The sequence below is a fragment of the Elephantulus edwardii genome, unplaced genomic scaffold (genome assembly GCF_000299155.1).
Source record: "Elephantulus edwardii isolate Elephantulus edwardi_28Jun2011 unplaced genomic scaffold, EleEdw1.0 scaffold00004, whole genome shotgun sequence".
NCBI classification, from domain to species: domain Eukaryota; kingdom Metazoa; phylum Chordata; class Mammalia; order Macroscelidea; family Macroscelididae; genus Elephantulus; species Elephantulus edwardii.
Window position 1 is genome coordinate 1,080,103 of NW_006399754.1, and position 24,258 is coordinate 1,104,360.

The window sequence follows — 24,258 nt, forward strand, 5'->3', positions numbered from 1 at the left end:
GAAAACAACTTTTCAATTTTGTTCTGATATTTTTTTTATTGTCCATGTTAGTAATATTTACCCAGGACTTAAAATTCTAAATGAGAAAGCTAGTATTTATTGCTTGTTATGTATTGCTTGGAAGGATCTTGAAAACCTTTCAACTCCTTTATCTTCCTGTTATCAGGGGGGCAACCAAACACTCCAGTCATTTCAGTAGGGATAACTATGTCTCAACTATGTAACTATTTTGTTTGTATTTTTAAGTAACTTTTATGTTTTGACAATGTCTTTAGTTTGACACCTCCTTTAAATCCAGGAAAGTTCTGATCAATCTCAAAGGAAGAAAGTTTACACATTTCTGCTCCTTTCTTCTAGATCAGTAAGTTGTTAGTTGCTTGTCAATTTAAAGGAAAAGAAAAAGTCTAAGGATACTAAATAAATAAATATATGTAGGGGGGTGTGTGTGTGTGTGTGTATACATATATATATACACATGTATATACATATATATTGTGATCTCAAAGGGGCTTCAGAATGAACTGAAAAAACATATTTACAGTATATACATTTTTGTTGAGCTATAAAGGACTGTTTACTAGTGTGTGAGCTTAAAAGGATCTACTTTACTGCTTAAAAGGATTTACTTTACTTTATATTTGCCTTTTAAAAAATAAAGAACTCAAAATTCCTTAAAGAAAACTCCGAGTAAATAACTAATTTTTTTAAATGACAGAAAAACTCAGGGATAGCAAAAGCTCAAGAGAAAGCAAAATTCAAATTTAAACCAGAAGCATGTTTGTCCAAACTTGCATTTAGGACTTGAAAGATTAAGACAATGTAAGTCAGATACTGAATGCTAAATAGGACAGAGTGCTGTCCTCACTCCCTGCCAGCACTGGATTCTGACTCGTAGGGACCTTCCATTGATTTCCAATGGCGCACACCCCAATGAGGAGCTGGAAGATTCCACCCACCAGACAGGAGCAACTTTGGGATTATCATTCCAACCCTCTGTGGACACCCGTGCACCAGAGTTTTTTGGCACAGTGCAGAACCACCAAATTTCATGTCCCTTTTCTGAAACAGAAAACATTCTTAGTTGATTTGTCAGATTTAAAAAAATTTTTTAAGACATGTTGGAAGGTGAAATTTTAGGGTAGTTATTTGTATTCATATTTGAATTCTCGCTTTTTTTAGGAAACGGAAGTGTGGTTACATCAAGTTATTTCATTTTGCAGCTTTTTATGTAACTTCAGAGAAGTGAAGTTAGATAAGGAAAATTTTAAAAATTTATTTTGAGATGTCATAATTTTACAATAACAACGGTGTCTCTCTGGAGACTAAGGTGCACCTGATACAAGCCATGGTCTTTGCAATCACTTGTTATGCATCAGAGAGTTGGACAATAACTAGGGAGGATAGGAGAATTGACGCCTTTGAGCTGTGGTGCTGGAGAAGAGTATTGAATGTTCCATGGACTGCCAAGAAAACAAACAGATCCATCCTAGAGAGGGTTAAACCAGGCTACTCCTTGGAGGCAAGGATTCTGGGGCTTCATCTGACATACTTTGGACATGTTGTAAGGAGAGACAGGTCCTTGGAGAGGGACATCATGCTTGGTAGGGTAGAGGGACAGCGCAGGAGGGGAAGACCCTCTATGAGGTGGATTGATTCAGTGACTGGGGTAATCAGGATGGGTGTGTCAGAGGCCATGTGATTGGCACAGGATAGAGCAGGGTTTAGGGCTGTTGTACTTAGGGTCGCTATGAGTCGCAAACGACTCGACAGCACATAACAACAAACAACAACAGTGTATTTCAGGTAGTCACTGCCTCAGACTTATCAGGAAAGGGAAGTATTTTAGCTATCCATCTATGCCACTTTCTAAGCACTAAATACTATCACTCTTGTTACTAACTTTAAAAAAAGCCACTCATTACTGTTTCTTGCCGTTTCTCTGAATTAAAATACTTAGGATCCAAGTCCTTTGTTATGACTTAAATTTATATTTAAAAATGTATCTTTAGAAATGTTTTATTCTTTTCTCTTCTTAGCAAAAGAGCAAAAGTACATTAGTTTTTTTTTCTTTTTAAATTTTTTATAGCATGAATCCTTTTGAAACTGTCATTATACATTTTTCCCAGTTTTAAGTTGCATTATATAACTAGATAGCATCTGCATTTTTAATTTATGGTTTTTTTAGCATCTGCATCTTAGAAATTGCCCACTAAGGCAAACCCCCTAAATATGAGAGGAAGGGCCCTGAGCCTCAGTGTTAGCATGTCCTCATCCTATAGAAAATGATATTTTCAGCAAAATACTTAAAAAATTTGTTTCAAAATTACTCTCCATTTTCATATATAGTATAATCAGACACATCATTTGTAGTTTTAATTCAAATGTAAATAGAAATTAGATGTATGTTGAATAAATATGTTAAATATTTAAATTGGGACATCTATTATATGCAAATCATCCAGTATACTAAGAAACTAATAGACAATACAGATGGTTACAAGATGATTGAAATCATAGTCACTTTTCAATTTTAAACAACTTAGGGATTTTTTTTTAATGGAGAGGAAGGCACAAGTCAAAATGGCTCAGAAAGATAAAATGGAGTATACACAGAAAGAAATAATATTTTAATACCTAACACACAGAATATAACTTTTCATACACTAGAAACTTTAATATGTCCATGTTTTCATCTTCTTTTGGAAGTGGAAAAACAGTCCAAGAGAACACATTCACAGTTGAAGTGGCTTGTGGGTGGCTTGACTGAAGTCTCAGTACTGGTCTTTCAAGCAGCTTATACTTCAAGCAGCTTATACCGTGGAGTCACTGTCCAAGATCGTTGTTTTGAAGGTCTGTATTTGGTGCTGCACAAAGTTCTCTGTGCCTGGAGCTTCGGAGAACCTGGAGTCGCTTCTCCTGACAGACCAGTTTTTCATTTTTATTGAGTTCTGAATTGTGTCTGATGTAAAGTAGTAAATGATAGGGTCAAAACAGCAGTTTGTAACAGCAATGCACAGAGTGATAGGGTACATTGTCCTCACTGCTGCCACCACAGAGCAGTTAACAAACGTTTGTGTCCGCATCAGAGAATACAGAATAAGGTTGATATTGTAGGGCACAAAACAGAAACAGAAGATGACCAAATGTACAAAAATCATCCTCAAGATCTTAGTTTTGTTTATTTGGCTTCGACTTAGAGTAACAGGCTTATTTAAAGTTCTTAGCACCAAACTTGAACAGGTTACATTTAAAACCAGAGGAATAAAAAATCCCACTATTTCAATGAAAATGACAATCCTTGAGAGATACGTTTTCCATGTGTCTTCTGGAAATTTTTCAAAGCAGGTTTCTGAGGTATTGTTTGGCTGAGAATGAGTAGACTGGAAAAAAACTGCAGGAGCACTTCCTCCCAACACAGTTAACCACACAATAATGCAAACAATTTTCGCATTTTGTTTGGTCCTGAGAGTCTTTGACTTAAAGGGATAGAGGATTGCCAGAAACCGATCCACACTAATACAGGTTAAGAACAGAATACTTCCATACATGTTGGTATAAAACAGCATCACTGAAATCTTACACAGTGTATCTCCAAAGGGCCAATTCTGGGTTGTGAAGTAAAAAATCCTGAAAGGTAACGTGAAAACAAAGAGCAAGTCTGACATGGCCAAGTTAATCATGTAAGTTGTGGTTTCATTTCGAACCTTGAGCGTGCAGATGAAAATGTATATGGCCACGCAATTGGATAATAATCCCAGCACAAACACCATACTAAACATGCATCCATACAAAGTATACTTAAAGGAGTCATCATAGGAGCAGTTGGAGCTGTTAATGCTTACCATTATAAAAGCACTTCCAGTTCACAGGGCTGAACTCCCGGCCTCAGCTGCAGTCTTCTTTGGCATTCAGACTTTATGACCACTTTATAACCTGTGACTCATTTGCAAATTCTTTGGCTCTTTGGGTGGCTTTATAAATATTTCCTTTTTCAATGAAATCGCCAAAAGAAACATCAGATTAGTTGCAGTAAGGTTTCCACGAAGTTCTTCAGTGGGAAAACACTCTCATCTTCTAATCCCCAGAGAATCCTTGAATCCAGAGCTGGGTTAACTGATGAGCAACTTTGGAAAAAAGCAGTCAAGAAAGCCAACCCAGCATTAAAGGAAAGCTTTATTCCGAGATGGCAGTAAAGCAAGTTGCATTGTAAAATTGCATTTCCGTCGTCAGGGGGATTATTCCAAAAGGAAAGTTGCTTTAAGTTCTTGAATGTTTAAGATGAAGTTATCAGTCTTACTTTGCTTTCCAGTGCAAAGTTTCAGAGACTTAAACATTCCCAACGTTTAATGCTCTCCTTTACTTCTTGTTCCTCGAAGTGAAGTTTTCTTATTTGCTGTTCCAGTGGTGGATCCCAGATGGGAGTAAACAGAAGTGTCTTTTAAGCTTTCCGAGATGAATTCCTCAACGTGTTCACGCTTGCTGAACCGAGGCCTTTTCCTTGGTTGCCAGATGTATTGTGTGATGGGCTTTCTCTGAAGTGAAAAAGAAAAGGCTTGCGAGATTTGTAATGTGACATCACAGGAAGAAGAGGCAGGGCTTGCACAAAGAATGGTTTCAGCCCAGTTTATTTGCAGTTCCTTTAATCTGATAGTGTGCCTGCCAGGAACATACCTAGCTGGCTGGTAGGCAAAAGGTCGGTCACTTTTCAGCTGAGCTGTCTGCTGAGGAAAAACTTTTTTATTTTGAAATGCTTCTGGGATACTGGCCACCTCTCAGGGAGACTTGTTTCTGTTGTAATGGGTTCTTAATTTTTAAAAGCCATTTTAAACCTATTCATCAGTTGCTTTTGTGTTTGAGATATACTTTTTTTTAAAAAAAAATTTTCATGTAGTTAATTAATATGAGTTCATGACTGTAAAGGAGAGAGATTTAACCATTAGATATATAAAAAAAAGAGTTGACTGAAGTACTAGAAGTTCTATTCTTGCCTTGTTTATCTTAATTTATGCTACTGAGAATGAATTTCATTTAACTTGTATGATTGTAGTTGTAATTCTGGGCCTCTGTAGTTTAAAAAGCAAATTTTCTTACAGTCTCTCCTTTTCCTGTGAAATTAATATTTTAGAATTCTTTCAATTTTTAAATTAACCTCCACCTAAGAATAATTCAAGGAATTTTTTTGGCAGTTATTAATTAATCTTACTTCCCCCATAAATTTAGGCATAAAATGAAGTTATATCTTTTTAAACATAGGTAGTCGCCCACTCTTAAGTAATTGAAATCTGTTTTGGATTGCTAAAAGGTCTATACTTGGCTGAAAATAAAGTTTATAAATACACCACAACCTCTAAGACAATATTTTATTTTAAATAATACTTTTTCAGAAAGGGCTAAATCTAGTTGTGTTTTACTATTTTAGTTTTAAATTTAGTTTACTTTTTGGTAAAATTTTTAAGGTATCAATTAAGAAAATTTAAGTAGTTATAGAGCAGTTTATTTTTCATAAATTACTTAGCTAATTTAGATGTTTGATTTAGTGTTTATTGAAGTAAGGTTTTTTTGCTATTGTTAGCTTAGTCCTTAAATTTATTTTTCTAGTTCTTAGCACAGTGCCTGACCATTACTAGATTAAAACTGAAGGGATTTTTGATAGGTGCTTGGATTAATATTAGATTTTATTCTTCATTTAATTACATTCACTTACTTATTCTTTACCATCAAGTTGGAACTGACTTATAGCTCATTGTCCAACAAGCTTCCAGAGTAAAATTGCACAGGAAGAGATCACCTATCTTTTTCCCTCACTGCTGCTGGTGCATTTGAACTGTCTGCCTTACCTGGCAACACAAAGAATTGACCACCAAAGTTCCCCATAGGTATTACTTAGCATAATAGATCATTCAAAGCCATAACTTTTTTTAAGATAGCATTTTTACCCTTCTGGAAGTTAAGTCCAGAAATCAATTTGTATCTTACATGGAATTTTTAGGGGGATATAACAACCTGGAGAACTAGTATAGAATAGAATAAATCTCGTTATATACCCCAATGACTTCAAAATAAAGCTACTTTAAGAAACTAGGTAAAAGCTCAGGGGTAACTTGCTTGAGTTTTTCAGTAAATTTCTACAACTGCTGTGGTTTTGAGGAGCCTGGGAGTTTGACTTACTGTGTGTCCAGTTGGGGAGCTCTTGGGTCATAGGCAGTAGGGAGTTGCACTTCTAACAGAAGGTGACAGCTTTCTGGTGGTGCGAATCAGAACAATCTCTTAAGGGAGAAAGATGAGTAATCTCCTGTGTGATTGCAGCCTTTGTAAACTCACTGGAGGGTCAGCTTTGACTTGGTTCCATCTTCATGCCATGAATAAGTGATGCTAATGAAAAATTGGTTTAAGTACTTGTTGGATGATTGAATAAACCTTTGTTGCATATCCGTCCACTCTAGACAAACACCTTGTAAAGTAAGTTTCTCAACCACCTTCCCTTCCTCTTGTTTCCATACCATTTACTCTGGCCTTCACAGTGATACCTGTTTTTATCATGCCTCTTTGGTCTCACAGCCACTTTCATGGGCTAACTCACTCATAGCCATATGAGTAACACCTTCCTTACTTCATGGTTTCTAATCCTGTACTCTTTCCTTCTCCCTCAGCCATCCCAGAACAACTCGTGAATAAGTAAACTAATTTATACAGTTATACTTTCTAGTCTAGAAAGATCTATAATCTTAGGTACTATACTAAGAGTATAGACTATCTCTTGCTTTCAAACAGAATTTAAAGCAGGTTATACCTTTTTTAAATGAACATAATGTAATGCTCATTAAAACTAATGGAATTAGATATCTAAGTTTTAATATTTTGTTATACATAATACCTCAGTTTTTAAAAGTTTGGAAGGGATATCTGTGTAGTACAGGTAAAGAAACTGAAATATAAGAAATATGGAAAAATTAGTCTAAGGATTTTATTCATTTATCTAAAATTATTTATTTCAAATGTAACAAATGTTTGTAAACAGCAAAAACATTCTTAAAATAGAAAAAGAGTAAGTGTTGAGCTCTATTCTTAAAACAAACTCGTTAACACATTAGTAAAGAAATAATTTTCTCTGTAAACTTTTACCCAAATCACAATAAAATTAAAAAAAAATATCCAAAATGAGTAAGAGCCAAGAGCTCAGCAGGAAGGAGAAAGGTGGGGAGGGGCAGCATGTGAATAATAGTGTTACAAAAATCTAGGCTAAGGGAAACTGCTGCCTTTGACACCAGGCAAAAACGAAGGAAAACATAGCAAGCTATCTACTTTTCACTGAATGGTAGAAAACAGGCCTGTTATCAAGGGAAAAGCTTTGCTTTATCTCAGAAATTGTGAATCTTTAAGTTATCATGGCAGACTTACTTCTTTTAATGGCAAAAATATTTATCATTTACTGTCTCTTGTCCTTTAATGTATAAACCTCACCAACTGTTAATTTGTGCTTCTGGGGAAACTTCTATTCATTGCTGGGTTATTCTAGCTGATTAGATGGGATAATCTCTTTTAATGCTGGATAAATTTGATAGTCCAATCCAGAAGTGTCTCTGCCTGGGGGACCTTAAGCTTCTGAAACCTCTCTTGTGAACTTTGTTTCCTCAGGGTCTGGGTTCATTGTTTTTATCAAATTCTCATGTAAGAATGACAAAAAATGGTTAAAAAAGAGCTGACTTCAAAATGACTGATGTTTGTAGAGGGAGCTCTGGTGGCCTAATAATGTTGTTTTTAAAGTTTTTCTCTATGGATAGTCTAGAAGGAATCTAAACAGTTATTAGCACAGTTCCTTCTGGTTGAAATCATGAGTTGTGTATGAAGACAGCAATCTGTAAATCCATAAGCTTTGTTTTGGAGTAGAGAACCATGAAAGGGTTGAGCATCAGACAGGGAAGTAAAGGAATTTGATCTTTCGAGGATTCTGGTTCCTTGGATGTAAAATGAGGGCATAAGGCTGACCAAACAGCTTTTCCTGTTTCTATATTTGATTCTGATTCTCTGAATGCCTTGAATACTTAAGCTACCAGGTTGAATTCCACCACCACCCCCAACATAGGTATGATACATTGAAGAATCACTTTTCATTCTTTATGTTTAAGAATTTCTAATTTTGAGACCAACTAGTTCCTGCAAGAAATATGTACAAGAAATACATATGTAAACCAAGATCGTCATAATTGGAGAAGAATTGTGTAAAGGATAAATTTCATCCCCCATAAAGCTTTTATATTTCAATAGTATTCTTTTAAAGAATGTTTTTTTTCTGAAACCCAAATAAGATGCCACGCTCTTTTACTCTTCAATTGGTCAAAAGTTCATTCATTTAAATGTTAAAGTTACTATCTCTTAAAAATTTTGATGGTCATCATTGGCGTTGCACTCAAAAAAATTTTTTTAGAATATGGAATATACAGAGAAGTAGATGAGAAAGCATATGAAATACAAATTCAGTAGAAAGTATGGAACAGTAATATTTGAAAATCCTCTCTTTTATTTTGGATTTCTATTTATTTGGGATGCAGCAGGTGTTTGCCATGATGAGATTTAAACTTTCGAGGTTGTTTTCCAGCTCTGGTTTCACTTAGGGAAAAAAGACACATTTTTCTCTATTAGATTTTATTTTTAAGCCCATTAAGGTAAATTTTTATTTAGGTTAAGAAAGAAACAAACTTTTCCAGTTTGAGAAGTGAGCATTTGTAACTGATGTTGGTGAAATACAGTTTTTAAAAAAATTGTTTTATTGATGTATAATTTATATATCATGAAGTTAATAAATATACAAAGTTCTGTCATTGCCATCACATAGTTTCCTTTTTTACCCCTATTTCTAAAGTCTTTCAGCATAAGAGAAAAATTTATTAAATTCTAGACAGATTTCATGTTATTATGGAGCTATTGATATAATTTAAAAGTGAGTTATCTTCTGCCGTTACTGCAAACACTTAATACTGTGCTAGTTTTTGTTAGTACAGGAGCCCGCTATCCAAGGGCAAAGGTTTGGATAACCTTTAGGATTGGTGAGAGTTAGAAGGAAATCCTCAAGGTGATGAATGATGGTATAAGTGGGGATGATGGTCAAGCAGCATTAGGCAAAGAGGGCAAAAGGAAATTAGTATAGAGCAGGGACGTGTTATTGGTCGGAGATTGACTCTCGTGTGAGCGTTTTTGTCTCTGTCTTCGCTAGCCTGGTCCCTCTTTTTTTTTTAACTTTTTTTTGTGTGTGTGGTTCATCTTTTTTATGTACCGGGATTCCCTCTCGGCTCCACCTCTTAAAACTTTATCAAGCCCCTTCACTGGAGTCTCATCACTTCCTTTCTGAACTTCTACAGTCCTTAGTCTTGCTTTTAAGACGTATCCATGCAATTCAACTAAGATTTAAAAACAGACCAACAAATAGTTTTTAAAAAGAGAAACAATAGGTGTTTGTACTTCATGGAGGTGGATTTAAGACAACAGAGTCCAGAAAGGACTCTTAAGGCATCATGGGGCAGGTGGGGGGGGGGGCGGCGTATGAGATGGATTGCACAAGGTGACCAGTCACACAGTAAAACCAGAATGGCTGTTTCTTGACTATGGGAAAGGGCTTTCTACTGTAACAAGTATCTTCTAGCCTTTCTGTCTTATAGAAAGAAAATTAGGAACCTTGGATCTTTACTTAAGCGAGTGTTAAGTAAAGAAGAGCTTGGGTTTTGGTTTTCTCATGCTTCTTGTTAGGTTTTGTTGAATTGGTTCTGATGTATAATGACCCTGTGTACAACAGATTGAAGCTTAAGCCCATTGTTACAGTCACTTAGAGACTTTATCAAAATAGAAGTTTTTTGAAGCAGTAAGTTCTCAAATTATGATGGAATTCTTTGCTTTTCTCAAATAATTAGAAAAAGTTCCTGTCATAGTAAATTAGGCTTTTCCCAGCATAACTTATTATCAAAAATGCAGGGACTTTTTAGTTAATTTCAATAAGCATTCATTAGCTTCCACTTTTTGCATCGTACATGGGAACAGTGGGTCCTTGTCAAAGGGAACATTTGTAGGCCTTCTAAATAATAAGAGCAATAAAAAAAATTTTTTTAAACCCTCGGAATAAAAAAACAACCCTGTAATTCTGGAAGGAGCAATAGATAAGTCCACAATTATAGTTGTGAACTTTAATACTATATTTAACACTTCCACAAAAATAAGAACAACTGATAAAACTATTAGCTTGCTCCTGGGGAAAAAATCAGCAAAGATCTAGAAAATGTAGATTACATAATCAACTAACATTATTTAATTAACTTATGTTAAATACTGCACCCACAACAGTGGAATACATGTTTTGAAACATTCACCAAGACAAGACTCTATCTGTGCTGTTGAACAAAACCTACCTAGCCAGTTAAAGAAAATTATACAGAGTGTGTTTTGTGACCATAATGGAATCAACCTTGAAATTAGTAAGAGGCAACTGATTATCTCTTAATGCATAGAAATTAAGTAATACACTCCTAAATAATTCATAGGTCAATGAGGAAGTTTGAGAGGAAGTGAGGGGGGAACCCCATAGAAATAAATAAAAACAGAAATGTAGCACCTCAAAATTTTAAAAAAGGTGAAGTGAGAACAGTGTTGGAAGAAAATGTATAATATTTTGTTCCCCACATTAGAATTGAGGAAAAGTCTGAAACAAGTAAATTCTAACCTCAAGAAATTACACAAAAGCAAAACAACCCTAAAGGAAACAGAAGGAAGGAAATAATAAAGATAAGAGTAGAAGTCAATAAAATAGGAAATCAGTAATGCTTGAGAGGGGGAAAGATCAATAAAACTAATAAACTTCTAGCGAGACTGACAAAAATTAAAGGAAAAAGACAAATCACTAGTACGAAGAATGACATTTTGGATTATTTTTCAATTCCTACAGCCGCTAAGGGAACTCACAGGAAATAAGACAAACAACTTTAATAGATTTTTACCCAATAGGAGAAATGTGCCAGTTTAATTTGGGGTTGTACCCAAACCCAACCAAAATAATCTATAACTAGTGAAAAAATGAAACAAAAATTAATTATTCTAATGTTAGTGTTAATACTGCCAAGAAGGTAATCAACTGACCAGGTACTTTAACTGGAGAATTTTACCAGACATTTGAGAAAGAATTATAATCCCCAGTGAAAGTAGCTGGCCAGTTGTGCTCAATATGAAATCTATACCTGGGCCAAGGGACTATTGTCCAAAAATCATAAGGTCAAACTGTATGGTTTAAAACCAGGAAGGATGTGCAAAAAGCTTATGTCCTTTTTACATGCCTATTTACTCTGTACGCTGAGCAAATTATTCATGAAGCCGGACTCTGTGAAGAAGAAGAAGAATGTGGCATCAGGATTGGAGGAAGACTCATCAGCAACCTTCGTGATGACATAACCTTGCTTGCTGAAAGTGAAGAGCACCTGAAGACCACAGTCTTCAATATGGATTACATCTCAACATCAAAATAACAAACACCTTTACCACTGGGCAAATAGGCTGCATCGTGATAGATGGAGAAAGGCTTGAAACTGTCAGTTATTTCAACTGTCTTGGATCCACAGTCAACATCCTTGGTACCAGCAGCCAGGAGATAAGGATACCTTGCTTTGGCCAAGGCCTTAGTGGCAGGGACATTTCCAAAATACTGAAGAGCAATGATGTCAGTTTGAAGACTAAGATTTGTCTGATTCAGGCTATCGTCTTTGCAGTCACATCGTCTTTGCAGTCACATCGTCTTTGCAGTCACTTGCTGTGCTGATGAAAGATGAAAAAGGAATAAAGATGACAGAAGAATTGATGCCCTTGAGTTGTGGTGTTGGAGAAGAATACTGAATACCTGATGGACTTCCAAAAGAATAAAGAAGTGTGTCATAGAAAAAGGTGTATCCAGAGTGCTCTTTGGATGCAAGAATGGAACAGCTTCGTCTCTCATTCTTTGGATATGTTGCTAGAAGGGGCTGTTTCTTGGAAAGGGATATAATGTTTGGAAAGTTGGAGGGATGGTGAAAGAGAGGAAGAAGACAATGAGGATGTCAGGAACAATGAGGATAGGACAGGTCTGTTGTTCATAGGGTCGCTATGAGTTATACTCAACTCAGTGACACCTAACAACAACAATAGCAATATAGCTCTGGTGGTTTGGTTTCTAACGTGCTAACCTAAAGGTCAGTGGTTAAAACCCTACAAGAAAGATGTGCAGTTTCCTCCCATAAAGATTTATTTACAGAAACTCACAGAGGGTTGCTATGAGTCATGCTTGATCTATCTGCAATCAGTGGGTTTGGTTTTGACAGATGAGTTCCCAGAGCTCCCTTATAGATGAGCAGACACATAAACCAGTAGAATCCAAGAGTGAGGCCAGAAATAGACCCACAGAAGTACGATCAACTAATTTTTCACATGGGCAAAAACATTTCAATGAAAAGAGCCTGATTTTCCAAGGTTGCAGAGCTCTACAAAGTATAATGAAAGGACTGTGAGCTGGGTTGGCACTGGGGCTGCAGCAGTCGGCACGAGCACCCATGTGAGGATGGAGCAGGATCCTTGTACATAGGATCAGTGTCCGAGTCAATGCCATGGCCCTCAATAGCAACATAAAAGACACACTGTGAAGAGAAGAATAAACACAAGATAAGAGAATACTCAGTATAATAAAACTGATGAAGACAGCCAAGCAGCATCTTTAAAGTAAAGTGTTTTACGGGCATAGAAAAGATTAAAAAAATTAACCAAAAGCCTACACGAAAGGAGATGCTAGTGGCCTTCAGGTAGGAGGAAAATAGATGGAGTTCTGGGTCTACAGAAAGGAAATAAAGAGTACTCTAAATGGAAAACACGTGAGAAAATATAAACCAATAAAAGGCCCTTTTAAAGGTAGCTTCCTGTTTAGACCAAAAACATTGACACTCTATCATAATTAATAAAGAAGTAAACTGTGTAACAACAGTTGAATAAGAGGAGGAAAGGGGAAATGAAAGTCTACTGGAGTTAAAAAAATTGCGTTCAGTTTGAACATGTTCATATTTGAGATATTTGCTGGACATCCATGTAGAAATCTTCACACATCCATTTGGAACCGAAAAGTGTGGTTTCAGTTGAAAAGGTCGATTTAAGAGTAACATAGACATAACTAATGCTCTGCCATCATCTATGCTGAGGAAGACCCTGAGGAGTATCAACATTATAAGCCCAGTGACATAAAAGAAGAAAAACTGTCAGAAGATTAAGGCCTGCTGCTTTTTTTTTTCATTTTATATTCTAGTTTCCTTTTGCAAGGCACAACTGTCTTACAATGATTTGGCCTAGGATAGTACAAAAACATTTCCTGTCACATGTCTCCAATAATATTCCTTAAAATACCCAGAAAACAATAGCAATTCCTGTCCTCCACTTCCCCTCCTGTTAAATTTTCTAATTACACTGGAGACCTTGCACTTACTTACTTAGTAACTCATCTCCTTTAGGAGCCTGTAAAACCTCTCCTTTCTGGAGAACTTTAAGCTTGCTTTAGAAAATAAATATTAGATATTAACTGTGGCGTGTAGAATAGATTTCTATTTTCTACTTTTTCCTATTAATATTATTTACTCTGTGGGATTTTGCACTAATCTTGCTACTGGTAAGTCTGGCTTCTTTTATAAGATTAAGTAGCAAATCAGAGTCAAGTGTTGTATATACACAGAGAGACTGCGCCAGAGCTATTGTGCTGACAGTTAATGTAAATGATGCCATCCTGAGTACAATAGTAAAAAATGAAGTATCCCATGTAGCCTTTTCTTTGCATTTAAAAAATATCAGTTGCTGAATTAGTTATCTATTGCTATATCTAAAAAATTATCCAAGACATTGCAGTTTTAAACAGCCAGCATTTATCACCACATACAGCTCCAAAAGCCAAGAATCTGGTTTACCTTGTGGTTTTGACAGATTCTCTCATGAGAAAACATCAAACTTGCATAAAATGAGATCAGAATCATCTTTAGGCTTGACTGGGGTTGGAGGAAGGTTTTTGGGTTTATTCACCAAATTGAGCTCTCTCTGGCTCCTGGCCATGTGCCCTCATCATGGGGCTGGTCACCATGCAACATCTTCCACTCCACACCGCGCGCACGCGCGCACACACACACAGAGGAGGAAGAACTGAAAAACTGACAATGAGGGTCTGAAGTCCTTAATAACCTAATCTCAGCAGTGACATGCTATCACTTCAACATATACCGAATAGGATAACCTGATACAATATCGGAGGGTCTATGTAATGATTTGACTATATAAATTATTGAACAGTGATTATTGGGGTGATTTTGGACTCACAGCTGATCAAACAGCTGATGGATTCAAACTTCATGCCTTTAGGTTAACACTTCAGTTCCTTACCGTTAGGCTACCAGAGCTTCCTACCAGAGTTCTTAGTTAACATTAGTCAGGAAGCAGGTAATTTATTCCCTGTCTTGTTGGTGCTTCACTGTATTTTATTTAACCCATGAAAGAGCCCTGGTTGCATGATGTTAGATGTTGAGCTGCTAAGTAGTGGTTCAAATCCATCAACCGCTTCATGGGAGAAAGATGGGCAGACTCTACCCTTCCCTTACAGCAATGGAGAGGCACTCTAAGTTGGAGATGACTTTGTGTCAGTGGCTTTGATGGCTACATTACAAAATATTCTAGAAATTTTAGTGAGTGCATGGAATTTTTTTCAGCCTTTTCTGAGGCTCTGAAATTTTATTTGAGAACATTTGAATCGTGTTAGCCACTTACTATCCTTCAAGGACTTCCTAGCTAGGCAATCTATCATTTTTTACCTTTATGTAACTAGTAATTTTTATTTTGAGGACTCATATACTGAGTATCATGTAGAAGATCATCTCAAAACAACTTGATGAGCAAGTATCCTTTTCTTACTTTTTGAGGGAGCTGTGTGAACTTTCCCTGTGTCCTTACTAAATTCTTTTTCTTGCTTCTGAGCTGTTTATTCTTCCACTTTTCACTTAAAATCACTTTTACTCTTCAGCTCAGGCCTAGCCCCTTCCAGGAAGCCTTCCTGAATACACCTAATCAGTGTTTTCTGTTCTCTTGAATTCCATGGCCCTCTATCCACACTTTATTGCAGCATTTCTACTCGGTGGTCTCATTTTCCATTTATCTGTATCCTTCTTTAAACTATGAAGGTGCAAAACTGGCTCTGGAGTCATACTCCTGGAGGGCAAATCCAGCACCCACTTCTTATAGCTGTAACTTTGGGCACTTACTGTTAAATCCACCCTTCTTCAAGGGCTTTCACAGCTGTAAATTGCATAGAAAGAGATTGCCCATCTTTCTCCTGTGGATTAGCTAGTGGATTCAAACTACCTGCCTTGTTACTTAGCCACTGGAGTGCCCTCTCTTTGCTTGTAACATGACATAAAAAAAAAAAAAATTAAGAAAATAGACTCTTCTAGTGTTAGTTGTGAGAATGAACTAATATAAGTAAAATGCTTAGTGCCATGCCTGGAATTCAAGAAATGTATGCATAAACTTTTGGAGGTCAGAATTATTGAGAATTTATTATGCATCACCCCTTGAACCAAACTGTATAGGTTATTTCACTTAATTTGAGCAACACTCCTCTGTGGTAGTCACTGTAGTTGTGGTGTATTTTTCCGAGCTTCTCTGAGGCCTGTCAGAGTCTATATTTCTTGAATGCGTGTACAAGTGAATGATAAATCATGTGGAGGAGGGTAAACACGACAGAGCAAAACGGAAAGAGAAAACAAGCAGATGTGCATGACTTACCTCTAGCGCTGTACCTAACTCGGAATCCTGGTGACACACTGGGTAAACACACAACTGTCAACTGAAAGGTCAAAGACTCCATCCTTCCAGCTGTTCCAGGCTGTGGTAGTCCACTTCTGGAAAGAGTACAGACTTGACGTATGGGATCAGTCCTAAAGGGGCTCTGTGAGATAGAACCAACCTGATGACGGTGGCTGTGGGTTTTGGTGTGGTACCCAAACAGCACAAGTTCTAGAAACAGATGGACTTCTGTTTCAATGTCTCATGTACCATGTTTTAGCCATATAAAATGAGAATGTTTTCTTAACTTCTGTACCTTAGTTTCTTTCTCTAAAGTAGTATATTATGTGCTTTACAAAGTTGCAATGAGGATTGGATAAAAGTGTTTATGTAAAACATTTAGCATAGAACTTGGCATGCAGTACTTAGTAATTATTAGCTAATACTAGTAAATTTATTTAAAGAATCATAAAGACAGAATTTTAGTTATGAGGAAAATAAAATAAGATTATGAAGTATGTGGTAGAGACAGTTATCTCTTCATCATCACAGGTATCAAAATCAAACGTGTAAAAAGAATGATGACAGAAGATCTTTTACTCGCTGGTAGTGTAGGATGCTCACTGGCTAATGCTAAATTTTGGCCTAGTGGCTCTGAGGTCAAGTTAAAAATGAATCATCATAGATGTTAAATTTAGCCCAAATGTTTGGACAAGAGTCTTCTTCCAAAGTTGAACTGTTAGGATTTAGAAATTTTTTTTAGTTTCACAATGCAGTCCTGACAAACCTCACTTTTGCCCAAGTTGTTAATACTCCAGTAAATAGAATTTTGGGAAAAAGTTCAAAGCAGGCCTTAAGAAGGGGAGATGTCTTGAAACTTAAGAAGATAAGAAATGCAGTTGTTACAATAATGTTATTTTAAGAAGTCTATATCCTAATAATACAATATGCAGAAATTTCTATTCAACTTAGAAGACTCAAGCTGGCAGTGTTTTCAGGGTTCCATCCAGGCAGATGGTAGTCGTGGTTGGAAGATGGAATGGCAAAACTGGGTCAGAGTCAGCTAAGAAACCTTCTGGAGAACAGGAATCGGAGCCAATTTCACAGCAAGGGAATTTGGTTTACTTTTTTTATTTGCATAGTAAAATGACTTCCTGAAAAGTGTATAAAACATGGTAGGACAGACATGGCCCAACCAGTTACATTGCAGGATTATAAGCCAATTTTTTTTTCCACACACGTGCATATATACAGTTATAAACCATAAAATGTTGGCTAAATTCTAAACCCAAAGCCAAAACAGCCATACGTGGTAGACACCACTGTAATGCACCATATCCAGCACGTCCTGGCTTTAGAGCTTCTGGGAAGAACTGGCCACAGGTTTCCAAAGCCAAACCAGTGTACAAATGGTAACATGTGCATGTCGACAAGAGCGATGCCTGGACGTGAGCCCAGCCAATTAGCCTGTTACTGAGTCAGGGTTAGTTCAGTTGCACAACTGGAAACATTGAGGATTATGTAATTCTTCTGGAAACTGTAGGTCCACTTAAAATTTAAAGTGACAGTCCCAAGACTAATGCAATTTTTCAACAGTCTTGCCTTAATTTTCTAAGCTTGTTTAACTTTCCTGAAAACAATATAGTTTGCAGTCACTAACCAATTTTTAATGTAAAACTCTGGCCCTATGTATAGGTTGAATTTGCTATAATACTTGCGTTCATAGACTATTTTAAATGAATAAAGGTTACCAGTTACATTCTCTCTAGGTTAAGAGGCAGGAATTAATTGAGTAAAGTGATCTGAATTATAATCATTTAATCATAGGCTATGTCGTGGTCTTCTTTTTGTTTGGTTGGTTGGGGTTTTTTACTTCTTAAAAGTCTTAGTCATCAGCATTGTTATGAATTTGATTCCCCCACCTTTGTCAGGGCAAACATGTTCCTGACCCCTGAACATGAATCTTGTACTTTCCTGTTGTCATAACCTTCTCCTCCTTCAAAATTTGCAAAAAACATTCTTGGCTTTTCTCCTCTTCGGACGTGTTAGTTTCCCACTGAGAACTTTCCTGTGTTCTCTTCCTCCTTTAAGGAAATCTGGTGTAGTCCGTATGGAGTTGCATGGCTAACCCAAAGGCCTCACCTCTCTGGTCATTTGAGTCCACTAGCATCTCCAAGGAAGAAAGATGAACAGGCTTCTGCAGCCTCTGAGACCCAGTGGACAGTCAGCTTGGACTCCACAGCAATGTTTGAGTTTTGGTTCCTCTTTTAATGTCTGTTTCCCATACACTTTTAGTTCCCTTTCCTTTACTAATTCCTCCTACGATACGGAGTTTTACTCATTTCACAAATATTATTGTCGGCATTCTGTGTCACTTAACGTTGTTTTTTAATTCATTCTTTGAGTTCAGGGGAGGTATTTTGTTTGGGTTAGGAATAGTGACGTTCCCACAGTACTAATGGTGAATTCTCCAAATACTATTCTCAGCAAGGTTCTATCATGACTATTATTGGAAAGAAGGAAGACCCTCACTGAACTCACTTGCAGTGGCCATTAGAAGTAGTTCTGGTGGGAGTTAACTTTGACCTCTCTCAGATAAGCTGCTATTTTGGTTTTAATTGCATGAGTTTTGTCATCCCCCTTAGAGCTACCTCCAGAGCAAGGATGCCAGACATCAGATAAACTCTGACCCAGTTTAGAGATCTTGACTCATTTTGAGTTAGGAATTATTTTTTGGAAACCCTATTTTCAAAAACACTGGGTCTGTTGGGGATTTTCTTCCCCAACACTATTTAGATAGCAAATGTTTTCTTGTACTTACCATGGTAAGAAGGAGAAAAAAAACCAAACCAAATGACTCAGAATAAATGCAAGATATACTTTATTGAGAGAAAACTCTCAATGAGATTTGGCTGCAACAGTGAGCTCAGACGTAGCAACAGCTGTGAGGACACCACTGGCTGGGCATTGTTCTGTTCTGTTGTACATAGGTGACAAGTCGGAACTGATGCAATGACACAAAATATTCTGTGGAAAGAGCTGATCTTACAAAATAAATGTATTCATTTACTTCATTCTCAGCCCACTGTGTTTTAAGTTACTGTTATCATCTATGGCGTGAAGAAAAGTGAAGCAAGCCATGCAAAGTCCGAGAGCCTCAGAGTCTGGCCTCCCAGCCGCTGCACTGCACTTCTTCCCGTCATTATAACATGTCTGTTCTCATAAACCTGTAGATTGTACCTGTCTGTCTGCACCTGATTGGCAGCTTCTCAGGTCGTGGTGCTTGAAGTCACCCCTTGTCAGGGCTGACTCGATGCCACCTAGCAGCATCCTGTCTAGGGAGATGTCATGATAAAAAGTGATGCTTGCATGAAACCCGAAGAATCTTGATGTAAAATGTCACCTAATCCTTAGGGGGGAAATACTGGATATGTGTGTAGTGTTGTTGTTATGTGCTGTCCAGTTACCTGCGACTCATAGCGACTTTATGCACAATAGCTCTGAAGCCTGGCCTATCTTGAGCTAGTCTCACTGCCTCCAACGCACCTACTCCGATTACCCCAGTAACTGTATCAGTGCATCTCACCCAGGGTCTCCCTCTCCTGTTCTGTCCCTCCACTCTTCCAAGCATGATGACTGGTCCTCCTGGAAACATGCCCAAAGTAATGAGATAGAGCTTCAAAATCCTTCAAAATCCTTGCCTCCAAGGAGCAACTTGGTTTTACCCTTTCCAGGACAGACCTGTTTGTTCTCTTGGGTGTCCATGTTCAATGCTCTTATCCAGCACCACAACTCAAAGGGATTGTTTATTCTGTCACCCATAGTCATTGTCCAGCTTTCTGATGGATAGTAAGTAATTTTGAAGACTGTGGCCTGAATCAGGAACACTTTAGTCTCTAGACTGACATTGTTGCTCTTTAGCACACTGGAAAGGTACACACACACATACATGTGGAGTTCTAGTGGCTTAGTGGTAAGAAATTGTGCTGCCAACCTAAAGGTACTTGGTTCAGATCTGCCAGATTCTTTGTGAGAGAAGAGCAATCTCCTCCTGATTTACAGCCCCTGAAAGCTCTGTGGAGACTCAGCTGTGAGTCATTTCTAACTTGATGATACATAAAGATAACTATATGACCGAAGAAGAATCGATGCCTTTGAGTTGTGGTGGTGGAAAAGAGTATTAAACAATATTGCATATGGACTTCCAAGAGAACAAACTGATCTAGCCTAGAGACGGTGACATCAGCTTGCTTCTGGGAGACAAGACTTTTAAAGCTTCAGCTCACATACTTTGGGCATGTTGCCAGGAGGAATCAATTCTTGGAGAAGGACATCATGCTTGGAAGGGTAGAGGGTCAACATAGGAGAGGAAGAGCCTGGATGAGTTGGATTGACACAGTGACTATTGCAATGGGGGCAGGTGTGTCGGGGGGGGGAGTTGGTTCAGAGCCATTGTTCATAAGGTTTCTATGAGCTGTAATCAACTCGACAGCACATAATAACAGCAACACAAAATGTGTGTGTGTGTGTGTGTGTGTGTGTGTGTGTGTGTGTGTGTGAGAGAGAGAGACAGAGACAGACAGAGACAGACAGAGACAGACTGTGGATAGTCCTATTGTGCTCATCTGAAGATAGAGCTTTTAACTCATGCCCGAAGAGTGAATAAGCCTGATACCTAAGGACTGCTAAAGGCTCAGGCTTACTTACATGTATTTGTGAGGTTTCAAGGTCCTAAGATGCCTTTCTTTGAGAGAAAAGAGAAATTAGGCCAGTCTTACTGAATGTATGTGGATTTGCACCGATTATTGTTGTTGTTAAGTGTTGTTCAGTTGCCTATAACTCACAGCAACCTTATAAACAGTGGATCCAATCCTGTGTCATCCTCATCAACTTTGAGCCCATTTTTACAGACACTGTCATTCCATCTCATTGAGGGTCTTCTCCTCCTGTGCAGACTCACCATTTTTCCAAACATCATATTCTTTTCCAAGGACTGGCCCCTCCTAACAGCATGCCAGAGAATGGGAGATGATGAAGCTTCACCATCCTTGCCTCTAAGGGGCACTCTGGCTGCACTTTCTCCAAATATATCTGTTTGTTCTTTTGGTAGTCCATAGGATATTCAGTATTCTCCAACACCACAACTCAAAGGCATTGGTTCTTCTACTGTCATCTTTATTCATTGTCCAAATTTCAGATGCATAGAAAGTAATTGGAAAGATCATGGCCTGGATCAGGTGCTTCTTAGTCTTTAAATCGACATCATTGCTTATTAGCTCTTTGGAGAGATCTTTGACAACACATATTCCCAATGCAACATGTCTTTTGATTTCTCGACTGCTTGTACCCCAAGCATTGATTATGGATCCAAGTAAGATGAAATCATTGATAATTTTACTCTTTTCTCCATCGATCATGATGTTGCCTATTGACCAGTGGTAAGAATTTTTGGTTTTTGATAATAGTCTTTTGAATTATACTAGTCTTATATAATAAGATGAAGATTATTTGTTCCTTTAAGGTTTGATATGATTCATTGGTAAAACCAGGTGAGATTAGTATTTTCTTTCTTTTTAGAAAAGTTTTAATGTTTTTGGAGGGTTTTTACTCACAGTTGTGGGGTTTATTAGGGAAATATTGTCTTTCTTTTTTGAAACAATAAATACTTAGAGACAAATGCACTTCTAGTAAGTGGCTCATATGTGTTGAGACCAAATCTTGAGGAGGCTTCTTGTGACTTATGTGATTGCAAGGACTGATGGCCCCCAAATAGTCATTCCTCTTCATGGGCTTGTAAGAACTGGCAGATCTTTAAAGCTGTAGGTCATATGGCCGACTGTGACTCACGCTCAAAGATCAGAAGTCAGAGGATGATGACTTGGATGTGGCGTTGAAAGCCAACCTGCATTACCAGAGCATTCGTATATTCAGATGCAGACTACACCCCCAACAAAATGCCTCTCTTATGTGACTAACTGCTCATGTCAAATCACAAAACTAATGACAGTTATGGCTCAGCCAAGTTGATGTTGTTGTTATGTGCCGTCGAGTCGCCTGCGACTCATAGCGACCCTATGCACAACAGCCCTAAACTCTGCTCGGTCCTGTGCCAGTCGCACTGTCTCTGACACTCCCATCCCGATTATCCCAGTCACTGAATCAATCCACCTCATAGAGGGCCTTCCCCTCCTGCACTGTCCCTCCACCCTACCAAGCATGATGTCCTTCTCCAAGGACCAGTCTCTCCTCACAACATGTCCAAAGTATGTTAGATGGAGCCTCAGAATCCTTGCCTCCAAGGAGCCATGCAGTTTAACCCTTTCCAGGACGAATCTGTTTGTTTTCCTAGCAGTCCATGGTACTCTCAGTACTCTTCTCCAGCACCACAGCAAAAGCCAAGTTGATACATAACCTTAACCATCACAATCCACCCCTTGTCATTTAGGCATCTGTACACATCTCTTTAAACCCTATATAACCTCTACATTAAAACAATTAAATAATTACACTTGGACCTGACATGATACAATTAACATGCATACTCCTGAAAATGTGCTAGCCTTTTTTTATCTTTTATAATTAATGGAGTAAGAGAGGGAAGAAAGCAAAATTATTTGATACATACATATCCATACAGTAACACATAAAGTAAATTAGTGAAGAACTAAAACAATTCTTTTTTTTCCAAACTGGTTACATAGTCCAAGCTGATATTTAGCTGCTACCATCAACCCTGTGTTCCTTTTCCCTCAGCATACATCTTAACTGGTCATGGTGCTTTGCATTCCTCAGGGATCTGGACCACTCGTAGTCATGTTGGAATTAAGTTTCATTAACTTTAATCACAGATGTCATGGTGGTACTAAGAGATGCCTGAAGAGGTCTTTTGTAGTGTAGGCATATTCTTCCTTTCCACTCCTGAATACTCTAGTATGACTTGGATAAGAGTTTATGGAGCAAATTAGTTTACCAGGCAGCAATTTATATACAGCTGTTTCATGACTTCTTCCTATTCTTGCCATCCACTCAAGTACAACTTATAGCTGACCCTACAGCAGGTTTTCAGAGGCAATAAATTGCGTACTAGGAGATTGCCCACCTTCCTCTGTGGAGCAGCTGGTGGATTTGAACCACATGCCGTTGGAATTGCAGTGCAACTTCTTAGCACTAGGCCACCAGAATTAGTGGTTTCATGACTAGTGTTTTCTTTGTAAAGAGATTTTTAGTTAACCAATTCAAATTCTTTAAGTAAATAGTCATATTTCTAAAAGGAAAAATTTGTAATTTTATGAGAATTTTCCAGTTGTTATAGATTTCCTATTTATTTACATAAAATGACTGTTTTTCTTTTCTAATCAAACGCTTATTCGACATTGCCTTTCCTTTACTCAACTTATCTATTTAGTAATTTTTGCTCCATTCTCCCTCACTTCCCTTTCTTGTTAACCCTATTATTAATATTTTCCTTCTTTGTTTCTTGATAATGTAACTGGAGGTTTATTTAACTTTCTTATTTCAGAGAACTAATTTCTAGTTTTGTCAACCAAACTATGTATTTTATCTATGTTCTTAGTTTCATTAAACTCTACTCCCGTTACCTTATTTGTATTACTGCCCTCTTTGGGTGTTTTCTGTATTTTATTCTAACTTCTGCCTTGTTTTCTAATATAAGAATTTTAAGGTTATACACTTTGCTAGTCTTGTTTTTGCATGGTACAAAAATTAGCAGTCATTATTTTCAGAGTGGAGAAAAGGCTCCTACTCCAACTTACTTCCCAAACTCAACTGTGACTAAAATGAATCGTTTTCATTATGTCAGACAATATTATTTTAATATGTGCATAATAAAGCCATACTTACTAAGGTTATAATATTTTGTTTCTATAGGACTCACCTTTATTTGACCTCATTAAACAGTCAAAGGCACGAGAAGCTGCAGCTAATCTTCATGAGTCTACTTGTACTGTCAGCCAGAATACTCAAGGCACAGCAGACACGTAAGTACATGTGCTATTAGACATTCAACTTACAAATAGATTTTGTAACTAGCAATTTTGTAAAACCTGAGGACAGTTTACTTTTTCCTAAGACCTTGTTCTTGCTTTCAAAAATATAGAAGATAAAATACATAAGGGTGTCTCATAAAAGGATGCAGAATGATACTGAAATCAGTCAGGACTGGAGCGATGAGGGCAGTTTTCATGCTAAAGATGGTAATTTACATAGGGCTTAAAAGCTGATGAGTATTTTAACAGAAACAGAAGAGGAAGGAGGAGATAGCAGAGTGTCCCAAGAGCCAGAAATGGCATGAATCCAGAAGCCTCTATGCCAGGAAAGCAGGAAACTTTTTCAAAATCTGCAGTTTTCAAAGTCTGAAGGGCAGCAGGAGCTATTACAGGGAGGAGACGAAAATGGTGGTGGTGGAGGTAGAGGTGGAGGTAGTGGTGGTGGAGG

At 37.5% G+C, this 24,258-nt stretch overlaps 2 protein-coding genes across 2 annotated transcripts in view; one reads left to right on the forward strand and one right to left on the reverse strand.

Annotated features, from left to right (window-relative positions):
* Positions 1–24,258, forward strand: part of RB1 (retinoblastoma 1) — a 121,945-nt gene that overhangs the window by 80,988 nt on the left and 16,699 nt on the right. The window contains exon 18 of the mRNA XM_006879496.1: positions 23,692–23,769. Within this exon, the coding sequence (XP_006879558.1) occupies positions 23,692–23,769 (78 nt within the window). The remainder of the gene's footprint in view (positions 1–23,691; positions 23,770–24,258) is intronic.
* LPAR6 (lysophosphatidic acid receptor 6) lies at positions 2,801–3,858 on the reverse strand. Its single transcript, XM_006879495.1, has one exon. It carries the CDS (start codon positions 3,843–3,845, stop codon positions 2,811–2,813), a length of 1,035 nt encoding a protein of 344 aa, XP_006879557.1. The 5' UTR covers positions 3,846–3,858; the 3' UTR covers positions 2,801–2,810.